The 12,395-nt window shown below is 38.2% G+C and overlaps 1 protein-coding gene across 1 annotated transcript in view; it reads left to right on the top strand.

The window, feature by feature from the left end:
- Nucleotides 1-398: 398 nt before the first annotated feature.
- LOC110198644 (protocadherin-11 X-linked-like) overlaps nt 399-12,395 on the top strand; it is a 552,081-nt gene continuing 540,084 nt past the window's right edge. The window contains exon 1 of the mRNA XM_078147797.1: nt 399-974. Within this exon, the coding sequence (XP_078003923.1) occupies nt 435-974 (540 nt within the window). The 5' untranslated portion in view covers nt 399-434. The remainder of the gene's footprint in view (nt 975-12,395) is intronic.

Below are 12,395 nucleotides of genomic sequence, written 5' to 3'. Positions count from 1 at the left end.
TCCTGAAATATGTATGCAGAATCTTAAGAATGTCTGGTTTTGTATACATTTCCATAGGAATTTATAATAAAAAGGCTCTCCTGAACCTCTATTGCCATCTTTAACCCTGACGTAAAAACCCAACATCAGATGGAGAACAAATTTAATCTTTTAACATTTCTCATTGTTAAATGTGAGAATGTACATAAAGCCTTTAGTACCCAATAGTTAGTCATCACTGTCATAATGTTTCTACAGACCAGTGGCATTGCATTAATACGAGTTGAAACAATCTTCAATTCACTTGGATTCAGAACTATTTCCTTTCTTCAACTTTATGTTTTCCGCATTCAGTTAGCCTGTGAACTTAATGATGTTTTACTACTCTTATCTTCTTTCTCTCTTTGTCAGTTATTTTTCGTTTTTTTCTGAGGAGCATAATATCCATTGCCGAGATGGATTTTTTTCCTGGAACTTACAAGTTCATTCTCCTGATGGCTTTTGCCGTATGTCAGTCTGGCGCACAGGAAAAGAATTACACCATACTAGAAGAGCTACCTGAAAGTGTTCTGGTGGGTGATATAGTGAGAGATCTCAATCTGACGTTTCCAACAGAGAAAAAGCTCTCGACTCCCCTGCGGTTTAAGTTAGTGTACAAGAGTGGGGATCTGCCATTAGTGAGGGTAGAGGAGACAACCGGTGAGATCTATACCACCGGTGTACGCATAGACCGTGAAAAATTATGCTCTGGTGCCTTTGCCCAGACTCACTGTATTTATGAAATTGAAGTAGCTATTTTGCCAGATGAAATCTTTAAATTGGTCAAGATCCGCTTTCTGATCGAAGATGTCAACGATAATTCGCCACTCTTCCCGGCAACGGTCATCAACATTTCGATTCCTGAGAACACTGCTATCAATTCCCGATTTCCGATACCTTCAGCTATTGATCCTGATATTGGCCTTAATGGAATTCAACAGTACCATCTGCTTAAGGTGAGTTTTAAAGTATTTGTTCTGTAAAACTTCTTGCTTTGTTAGAATAGTGAATGCTCATGTCAAAATTTTGTAGGGCTTAACTTGATTGAACTAAATTGGGCTTGGTTGAGAGAACTTATCAAAAAAGTTAGCAACCACATAGGGTTTTATGAAACTTAATTTTGCATGCACACACACACATACACACACACATATTTATTCCTGTGTAAATTGGTATTTGTGTTCAAGTTAGTCAATTAATGAAGGTTAAACACAGTGCCTAGTAGTACCACCCAAAGGGCAAAGGTCAACACGATTTTAAGCCTTTTGTTTGGTTGTGGTTTCTCTGCATATGTATGCGTAGCGCATATATATATATATTGATATATATATATATATATATATATATATAATATAATATATATATATATATATATCCTTTGGTGGAATTGAATTAAACACATAAAATCACTCTTTCAAGAATATATTTAAAGGCCTTTATGAAAAGTTTACATGCAGTTAGTTTGTCATTTGAAAATCCTATAGCTGAATTTTAAAAGAGATCATTATGACAATTGTATTCTCAGAGGAAGTTTATCAAACACTCAAATCTACCAGAAATTTCAAGTATGGGACCATAAATTTAGGGCTGGAAGGAAGCTCAGGGGATATCCAGTGCAGCCCATTCATTTCACATTTGAGAGAACTGAGTGAGTCTCAGAGCAATGAAATAACCTGCCCAAGGCTATGCACATAGAAAGAGTCAGAGGGGTCATTTGAACCTGGGTCTTCTCATTCCAAATTTAGAGCTCTTTCTACTGCCTTGAAGAAATGTTATTGATAGGGAAATAATAGGGAAATAGGTTCCTTGTATTAGTGGGCTGCCACTCAAATGTTCATGAAACACATACTTATTATCTTTCCTTCCAACCCCTACCCCCACCTGAGCACTAACATCCTCCAGTCACCCAGGTCCACTACCTCAATGTCATTCAGGACACCTCACTTTCATTTAACCCACATATCCAATCAGTGGCCAAACCTCATTTCCACCATTACAACATGTCCTCTTCTCTCTGCTCCAATAGCCACAACCCTAATTAAGGCCTTCAGCACCTCTTCAAGACTGCTGCAATAGACTTCTAGCTGGTCTCCTTGTTTCAAGTCTCTATTCTTTCCAATACTTTTTCCACTCAGCAGCAAAGGTGATTTTTCTAAAGTGGGGATCTAGTCAAGTCACCCCTCTGCTCAATGACTTATTTGTAGTTTCTAGAATACTGCATTCAGCCTGTCTCCCTTCTCTTTGCCTTTGCAGTGGCTAGCCACCATTCTTAAAATGCTTTGCTCCTCCTGCCCCACTCTCCTTCCTCTCCTTTCTTTGGTTTCCTTCAAAGCTCAGCTCAACTATTACCTTCTGCAGGAGGCTAGCCTTTCCTCTTTCCCCAGCTAGTAATGTCTTCCTCTTTCAGATTTCTATGATTAGATCAATTTTAAACATCAAAAGTGAGAGTTTTCTGTTCTAAAATGTGTTTTTTTTAAATGTCATTGGGAGAATTGGAAATTTCAATAAGTTAAACTAAAATTGAGAGCTGGTCAAATGTAAACATGAGACTGGCACTTCAGCTCTCTACTTCCTGAAAAAAAAAAATTATAGTCTTTGTTGTGTCTAGAGCTCAGTGCCCTAGTGAATAAGGAATTTTGTCAGCTTTCCCCCAGGGCAACTCTTCCACAAAATCTCTAGGTTGGCTTGAAGATTAACTGATTCTGATTCATGCCAACAATTTAATGGGAATAAAATACTGGCCTAATTTTAGCTTTGTTAAAAATGTCGTGTCATTTGGCTGACTTTGAAAGAATGTCAGCAAGTGACAAAGGGACAGGTTGCCCTGCCATCTTTAAGGGAGCCTTAGAAGTAGAATTGCTCTGAAATCTGTTCTGCTTTTGGGTTGTGTGGTGTGCCTAGTGTAAAGATGCACCTGTATGGCCCTGTGGACATACACAATGAGTCCTTACTGCTCATTAAGAATAATGAGAATGTGACCCAAAGCCTGATTTTGGGCTTGCAGAGGGACATGGCATGGCAGGTGTTAATTGAGTGTACTTTTGACTTGCAAAAGGGTACTGCCATGGAAGTGATGCATTAGGGGAAGTGGGAGAGAGAAGAAATAGCTTAGGATTCATCTGTGATCTTTCCAAACTTTTACAAGTTGAAAGGAGACCTTCTATAGGCATTTCTTTTAAGGGATCACCAATCACTCCTACAAAAAACAAAAATAGAGCAAAATGAAATCAATATTACCTTGCTTTATTTTTTGTGAATAGGTAGGGATAGCACAATAATACTAATCAAGGATTAGAAGAGAATGTGGAAGCGTAAAAAGTATTTAATGGGAGGCAAAGGAGTAGAAAGAGTTGGCGTAGTAAGGAAATTCTAGGGAAAACAGTGTATCTGTTAACAAACGTAGTGCTAAAATCCTACTCTGCTGCCTAATTATGATGTGAAGGTGGCCCTGTGTCTATGGAGACTGGGCCAGTAGGACCCAAATTTTGGTAGGTCTCACCAAGTTGGAAAAGCTTTCATTGCTAGCCTGATGACAGATTGTACATGTGTCATCTGAGGACCACCGCAGGTTAGTTAGGAGAGATCCCTTATCATATTGGCTGCAGGAGGATTACTTTTTCAGCCATAGAAGCTCTTGAAGATGGTCTACCGCTTCACAGAGTGGTTAGGATCTGAGTTGGTGGAAGGAGTACCTGTACTGATGAAATGACAGATTTTTGAGTCTATGAATAAGTAAGAAATTCATTACGATTTTATTTATAAAGGAAACTTCATGTTGGTATATTAAGAAATCCAATTACAAATTACCCTGCTTGACACTGCTCTGTACAGACCTTAATATTCATCCGTGACATCTTATATCCTCCCATGATTATATAAGCACCTCGAGGGAGGGGAACTCCATTTTTGTCTTGATGGTCCCAGCATCCAGTAGATAGACAGTTAATACTTGTTCTCCTGGTTCTGCTCACTTCACTCTTCAACACTTCCGAGAAGTCTTCCCAGGTTTCTCTGAAACAGTCCCCTTTCATCATTTCTTATAACAATGGTATTTCATTGCATTCCTAGCCCATAATTTGTTCAGCCAAGTCATTTCAAGACAAGGGAAGCACTATTAACTGGGGGGAGCAGTAAGGGTGTTGTCACCTAGGAGTTAGCTTCTGAATGGATGTATTTTGAAGAAAGAGAGGGGTCATGGGCAACTGGATTCATGTGATTCTTATGTAAGAAATCTACTCAGGGAGAGAGAAGCTTTTCTGCTGTGCACATTGGAAATTGTCTTCATGCATCACAGTGAACAATTGCTCTTGTAATATGGTACTAATGTCTCTCCTCTCTCACAGCTCCCAAACTGGTATTTCTAAAGCCCAGGTCCAAATATGTCCCTCTGCCTCTTCCTAAACTCCAGTGACTCCTCATGACTTCTGGAATCAAGTACAAACACTTTGTTTGGCATTTTAACTCCCTTCACAATGAGGACTCTGGTTTAATTTCCAGCCTTATTATAGTGGAGTATTTACTGCCCTTCACATACTTTTTGAGTCCAGCTAAACCGGCCTTGTTGCTCCTCCCACAACACTCCATCTCTTGTCTCCAAGTTTCTCACACTTTCCATCTGTCTCAGAATTCCTAGTTTTCCTTCATGGCTCAATGCAAGCACCACCTCTTGCCTGATGCCTTTCCCATTCTCCTCAGCTGCTAGTGTACCCTCCCCGTCCAGTGAAATGACCTTGCATTTCTTTCATGTATACTCATGTGCATGTATTTTCTCCCCTGAAGGACAAGGATGGTTTTCATTTTTCTTGGTTTCCTCAGTGCCTAGCACAGTCACTTGGCACATAGTAGGTATCTGATGTTCGTTAATTGGTGGCTAGTTGAATCATAGGATTTTATTCCATTCTGAGATCAAAATATGTCTGAATTAACTGAATTAAACTAGAAAAACCTTTTCAGAAGATCAATAAAGAAAAGACAAGGTAGCTACTTTCTTTTCAGAGCTCTAAGTGTAGATCAGCTGTTGTAATTACTTTGGAGGATAAGAAAGCAAAGCAAATTGAAAAGACATGGTGAACTTCACCTGTTTGGCAAATCAGGTCAACCCCTACAGGGAGCAGTTCCATCAGTCAAGCAAAGGTACTTGTTGCCTCTGCTTGTTGGTTGGATTCAGTCAGCTGTGTGCTCCCCCCAAGGTTATCCTAACCTTGATGTCTTCATGCTAAGGAAAGTGGTGCTATGGTAGGAATTCCCTAGAATCATTATCGTAGTTTTATCCTTTAACTTGGTGTAACTGTGTGAGGGGTTCATAGCATTATTCTACTTCATTGTGGCATTTAAAGAACAAGACAAATTGTTCAAGTCATTGAATACTCTAGACTCTTAGAGAGATGCTGGCCTGGAGCAGGAAGTGACAGTGTCTCTTTCACTTTTAGTTTATTGATTTGATTACTTGTTACATATGAAGCTTCCTTTCATATTATATGTCTTCCTCACAGGGCAGCCGACACTTCCACAAATAGAAATGTCCCTCAAGCACCCACCCTAACTCAGGGCATATATACCACAGGGACCTCCTCTCCATGGTAGGATCTGGAGGGAAATTCATTTGTCTGATACTGTTACATATGTCTTCATTTTCTGCTTTAGCTCTCCACCACTCTTCCCATATATCAGCAGCTAAATTCACACACTAACCCAGTGGCAGAGTGTACTGATGGGTTCCCTTGAGACAGACATGACACTGTTCCCATGGCTGACAGTGCCTGCTTGAAGAGTGGCATGCTATGCACACTTTTCTCAGGAGAGTTTCCCATGATTCACCCCTCCCTTTCCCCATGTAATGCCTTAGGAACCAGAGAGTTTTCTGAGTCACCTTGGCCTGGTCCCTAATTTCTCTTTTTAATACAATAAGACATGGTGAGAGTGGGGAGAGGGGAGTGTTGTCTGTGCACAGAATGAAAACTGTGCAGCTATTCCCGAAACTAAGGTTGGAGTTGGAGTTATGAGGATCAGCTTATGGGTGATGAAGCTGGATTTGTAATGAAATCTGAGATTATAAAGTCCAAGTTATGAAATAATCATCTAACAGAGTAAGCAATTTTGATTCAAATCGACTGGGTTGTGGAATTCAGTAACCGTAGCAGATAGAGACAAAGGCAATCTGATGCTTTCTAAGCCGAAGGAAGTTTTCTTTATCTTTGACTGAAGGAGCTCTAAGCCCACTTTTCAGCACTTCCTAGTACATCTCTTTGATTAGCAAATAGGTTGCAGTATGTTCATATAGCCAGTGACAAATTGGACACGTGACGTAACATAGAAGAGCTCTTTAAAGAAATGTATATGGAAGGAAAAGGAGTCAGAACGAGAAAGAACTACAGATGCCCAGTTCTTTCACTCCATTGTTTCCTCATCTTTAAGATGTGAGGGCTGGACGAAATGGCTTCTGAGGTCCTTTCAGGTTCTCGGAGCTAAGATACCTTAAAAAAATTTCAGCACATTGCTTGCCCATTTCCCTAGGGAAATTTACAAGAGGACATGGACAAGAGTCACACAGAAGAATGCATGTATGCACTGTAATTTGTATTGGTGGAGGAGGTTCCCCCATTGAGGAGGTCACAGAGCCATCAAGCATTTAAGGACCTCGGTTTACAAATTATAATTCCAATAAAATCAATACAGAATTATGTCTGAATTAAGTGTAGAGGCAAGAGTCAGAGGGACTTACTTAGAAGGCTTTCATAATTGTCCAGGCGAGAGGCAAGAAAGTCCTGAAAAAGGGTGAAGTTAGAGAAAGGGAAGAGAAGGGAATAGATGTAACCAGAAAACAATCAGCACCATTACCCTTTGTGAAAAATATTCATCTGTGGGGCAGCTAGGTGATGCAGTGGAGTCAGGAGGACCTGAGTTCAAATCTGGCCTCAGACACGTGGCACTTACTAGCTGTGTGACCCTGGGCAAGTCATTGAACCCTGATTGTCTCACCAAAAAGGAAAAAAAAAACAAAATAAAAAAGATATTAATTTGCCTCTAAAAGACTCATGACGGTTTTAATGTATTGATCTCATTTTTCCCCATTTACAAAATGAGGGGGTTGGAGTAGATGAACTCTCTGTTCCATACTTGTTTTCGTTTGGTGGTGGTGTGGTTGTCTGAAGAAAGTGGAGCTCTGAGTGGCTGTTATGCTCTCCAACCAGATTTAGGAGCTATAATTCCTCATAACATTTCCTCCCATTTGGGACAGATTAGCTTTTTCCTTGGCTGTGTTGGGATCACAAGAGAGTACACTGGAATGATATATTTGGGGCTTTTTTAGTAGTAAAAGTAAAAGCTTGGAGTATCGAAGTCCACATTCTGTAGTGAAAATAAATGTGAACAGAAAACTCATTCCTCTTTTGAAAGGACCTTTATTAATGCGGTCAGGTCTTATTAAAATTAGACCTTAATACTAATAGGATTAAGTAGTGTTTTTTTTTTACTACCTTGCTTTTCTGTTATTAAAGAATCCTAATTAACATTAGTAAGCCGCTACTGTCCTCAGGTATAATCACAATCCCTCAAGAAGTATGTGACAGAAGGCGTAGATAACTGTTCTCAGAGGTATCAATTCAAAGTCTGGTGGAAGTAGCGTATTATGGAGTTGCTAAATGCTTGAATATATGCACGTCACATCAGTTAGCTCATTGACACAAAGTAATAGCGAAAGGTATTTTTGAGTTTTAAGGGAATTTCGTTGAGATTTATTAATCTTAGTATCTCAATATTCATATGAAGCAATTTGATGCTTAATTTTTTTCATGAAATCATCGTGTCTGAATACAATCTGAGGGACAAAAGATGTTAAAGCCAAATCTCAAATTATTTTGCCTAGAGTTCAACCTTAGAAATATGCAACTTTTTTTTTCTATTAAAGAACGTTACTGGCCAACAGATTTTTATTCTTTCAGGCTGTGTCTACAAAGTACAAAATGAAGTGCAGAGTTGGCAATTATCTCCTGATATTGATCAACATAGACAGCCAAACCAGATAACCCAGGCCTCAAAGTGAACATTAAGTGAATTTGTTTGACATGAATTATCCTATTCAGCTGTCTACACTGATCACGTTACCTCGATAACAGCTATGTAGGAGCCCCCTTAGTAGGCTGAAGCATAATATTTGTATCAGACGTTTTTCATAAAAGAAAATCAGGCCAATTATATTGAGGGCAGTCTCTGATTTTGTTTGGCTGATGGTGTAAATTTTACTAAGATAAATGGGTATGGGGCCAGCTAGGTGGTGCAGTGGATAGAGCCCCAGCCTTGGAGTCAGGAGGACCTGAGTTCAAATCCAGTCTCAGACACTTGACACTTACTAGCTGTGTGACCTTGGGTAAGTCACTTAATCCCACTGCCTAGTCAAAAAAAAAAACTAAATAAATGGATATGAACTATTCATCTTAGAAATATTTTTGACAAAACTATACAATGTTCATGAAAAATCGATCTTATTTTAAAGTTAGATACAAAAGAAATTAATAATCATTTGCCTTCATATTTATCAGTGTACAATCCTCTTCATAAAATCAATCTCCAAAGTGTGAATAATTAAATAATGCAATAGCGTAATAGATCAAATAAATTGCTTTGGCCACATATCAAGTTTTAATAGATCTTTACTGAAGTACCTTTTAGCTTCTCTAAGCAGGTAGAAGTTGGAGGAGGAGGGGTGCTGTTGAAGTCAATCTCATTTAAGAACTTTGTACTAGATTTTCATTACAACGCTTGAAATTATTTTTTTTCTTGGTAGTTTGCCTTATGGGAACAATTACTTCTTTACCAAAGCCTCTAATGATTGCAAACAAGACATATGTTTATAATCTTTACAAATTTCAGTGCATGAGTTCAGCAACCCAGTCCTGCTAAATGTCTATTAGTTGACAGGTAAAAAAGCATTCAACTCAAAAAGAAGTGGGCAGGCATTAGCAAGTTGAATAGTAAGGGGAAAGCTTTGGAGAATTTTTCATTTGATGTGTATGGAACTTCAAAAGGGAAAAGCTAAGTCTATTTGTAAGCACTTCTTACCAACCTATTAGCTTTCCCTAAAACTCAGTGCACTTTGGCTTTCATTGATTGGCCAAAATTAGGTCCCAGCCCAAGCCTACTTGATCATTGTTTGGGCCCTGATGGCTCAGAGTGAATGCAAGTAGTAATTGTTTCTATTTTGGCCAAAAACCCTTAGGGTCTTCCCCTCCCAGATTAATTTGATTTTATTATTTTTTGACTGGGTAAAAGAGGTCATTTTTTGCCTCATTTCTTACCTAGCCTTTATAACTGAGTGGGCCTTGCCTCAGTCAAACTGAGACCTGGGAAAGACCTTAGCTTAAAAAGGCCAAGGTCTCCCACTGCATCCAGGGCCATCTCCAGTCATCGTGATCTATATCTTGCCACTGGAACCAGATGGCTCCAGAAGAGAAACTGAGGCTGGTGACTTTGCACAATCCTCCCTCACTTAAATCCAATTCACTTGGGAGTCATGACATCATCTTCCTCTTCAAAAATGAAGGATAAACAACAACAACATTGGAAGCCAATATGGGTGGATGTTGTATGTGAGAAACAGGATGATGCCGTTCATGGATAGGAGAGGGTTGGCCTGGGAGTGAGGAAAATTTGGCTTCCAATCCTGCTCCTGAAACACATTAGTGTCCTAGGCAAATCTCTAGAAATACTAGAAATACCCCATCCTCTCACTCCTCTCCATCATTCTATGTATACGTGGAGATATCTTAAAAGAAAAGGCCTGATTTATTTGTAAAAGCTATCCATTGAAATGCTATTGTAACTTCACCAAAATGTACTTTGAGTATAGTTAGACAGAAGGCAAATTCAAGAGTGGGTACTCTCACTCATGCAAGGTGATTCGGGCACTCTTCAGGGGCAAAATTTTATCTGACTTGTCCTTTTCCTACCTTGAGGCAGCCCTTTAAGTAAATACCTTAACTCATTTCAACTCAAGCTGTGTTTAGTAATTGCAGGTGTGGTCCTTACAGCATTGCCATTTGCTCCTCTGTGGTGTTTTATGGCATTACAACTATAATACTGTCAGTTACCATTATCTTAACATCCCTTGAGAGTAATGGCAGAAAATTAGAGGAGAACTTGGCTCTTGGGCAAAGACAGTTCCAGTAAGTCAAAAATCAAGGATAAATCCAGTGTATCTGTCTATATTTAAGGCTCTGATTTTCACAATAACCATGGTGGAACAATAACGTGTGATTTAACTCAGTGTGGCTTTCTGAGGATATATTGATATGCCCATACTGGAAGGGAGTGACCTAATAATGATCATTGGCCCAACCGTGTTATGGGAATAAAATCTCTAGCTATAGGCCACAAAAATATTGAATGTGAGTTCCCACTAATTCTTATGCTGAAAGGAATGGTTTTTAAAAAAATTAGCAAAGATGATGGTGTTTGTCATGGCAATGATATCCATATAAAAATTAATTTGTTTTTTTCCCCACTTCAGTTCAATTTAATTCAGATAATTTGACCACAAGTAATATTGGTTTGAAATATAACATTCTTTGTTCATGATAGGCAAGAATGATTATAAAAGATCATAGAATTTCAGATTTAGAGGGGCAAGGGACCTTTAGAGGACAATCTAATTCAATTCCCTCATTTTACAGATTAAAAAAACTGAGAACCTGTGAGTTAATTAAAGTCACCTAGGCAGAATCTGTTTTGGAATTAGTCTACTCACACATATATTTGTATATGTGTTTGCATAGCTGTGTATACATGTGTATGTATGTATGTATGTATATGTATGTGACTCAACTGCAAGTTCATAATCAGTATGGAAAGTTCCCTGTAGTCATACATAGAATCATGGAATCATATGTTTAGAGCTAGATGGGACCTTAGAGGCCATGAAGTCCAACCTTCTTATTTTACAAAGGAGGAAACTGAGGTCAAGGGCAGTTAAGTGACACGCTCATTGCATTTGATGAAAAAGCAAATCCACAGAAAGGTGGTGAAATGAAAGTAAGAGGCAAATAGGACCCAGTGTGATTAAGCTGTTTCAGTATCATATTGGAGATAGTAGTTGTACCCTTGGCTTCACCACAGAGTTACAGTTTTAGCTGGCCTGGCCCAGTAATGAAGTTCTTTTCTGGGGGGAATCCTACAGAAACATTGATGGTAAACTTGGAAGGGACTTTTCAGATATCTCTAACCCACCCTCCTTCCAGAGGAGAGAAAAGTAAATGACTGAAAACCTTAAAATTTTTAAGATCTGTTTTCAGAATAGAATAGGCTGGGAAGTTCTTGAGTGAAATCTCTGTAGATGAGAACACATAGGTCTATGAAGAATTATTGCTGTTCCCCATATTGCCGCTGAGGTCACACCAAGGAAAAAAAAAATTGTCTCCTATTTCATCAAGATATTTTGATTAGATGGAAGAAGTTTCCTGATCACAATCATCCTTAGCCATTATGCACAGGGTCTAGAGGATACAGCAAAGAAGTAAGGGGGTTACTAGTTTATCTATCCTCAATTCATAATTTTCATAATAATGAACTTTGTGGCCTTTGAAAATCTCTTTGGAGCTGGAATAAGAACTTTTATTTTGGAATGAAAAAGCATTTATAAAATGCTTACTGGGTCCCAAGTACTGTGTTAAGAACTGAGACTGTAAATTAAAAAAGTAAAGACAGACCCTGCCTACAAGGATAGATAGATACAGACCTATAAATATATGAGTATCTATAGATAGATATACATATACATATATATATTTTTAAACTAATAACTTTTGGATGATTATGGTGATTCCATTCTTCCCCTTAATGCTTTCATTTGCTGTTATAATCTTTTTGGCCAGTTTATTTCCCACATAATAAAGTAAATTATATTTCTCTACCTGAATAACAGGGATATTTTTAGAAGTAATAAAATTAGAAAAAAATATATAAAATGTTGAGCTCTTTGGAGAGGCTTTGGAAACATTAAGTTTTTATTTTAGAAACAAATTTAGACCATTTGCCTTTTTTTTTCTAAAAACTAATGATCTCGAAAAGGCTTATTTTTACTTTTTTTTTTTTTGCCATCCCAATCATCTTTCATAAAATATGTATGGTGACTTCCTAACCATATAGAATATCAATCAAGTTATTCAGGAGAAAAATTATGACAGCATTACTCTTCTTTCTCAATCAATGCCACCAGCTCCCCATTTGTTTTTGGATTCAGTTCAATTTTTAAAAAATCTTCCATTGACCTGTTTTAGCTTATCTCTTGAATATGTCTTTCTCCTCATTTATTTTTGCCTACTATGACCATTAATTTATGAAAGCTTTCTGCCTTAGAGATTCTGCCATTTAGTATTACCTTACCA

The sequence above is a fragment of the Phascolarctos cinereus genome, unplaced genomic scaffold (genome assembly GCF_003287225.1).
Source record: "Phascolarctos cinereus isolate Bilbo 61053 unplaced genomic scaffold, phaCin_HiC Scaffold_8;HRSCAF=390, whole genome shotgun sequence".
In the NCBI taxonomy this organism is placed as follows: domain Eukaryota; kingdom Metazoa; phylum Chordata; class Mammalia; order Diprotodontia; family Phascolarctidae; genus Phascolarctos; species Phascolarctos cinereus.
Note: the sequence above shows the minus strand (reverse complement) of the source record. Positions and strands in the feature narration are given on the sequence as shown.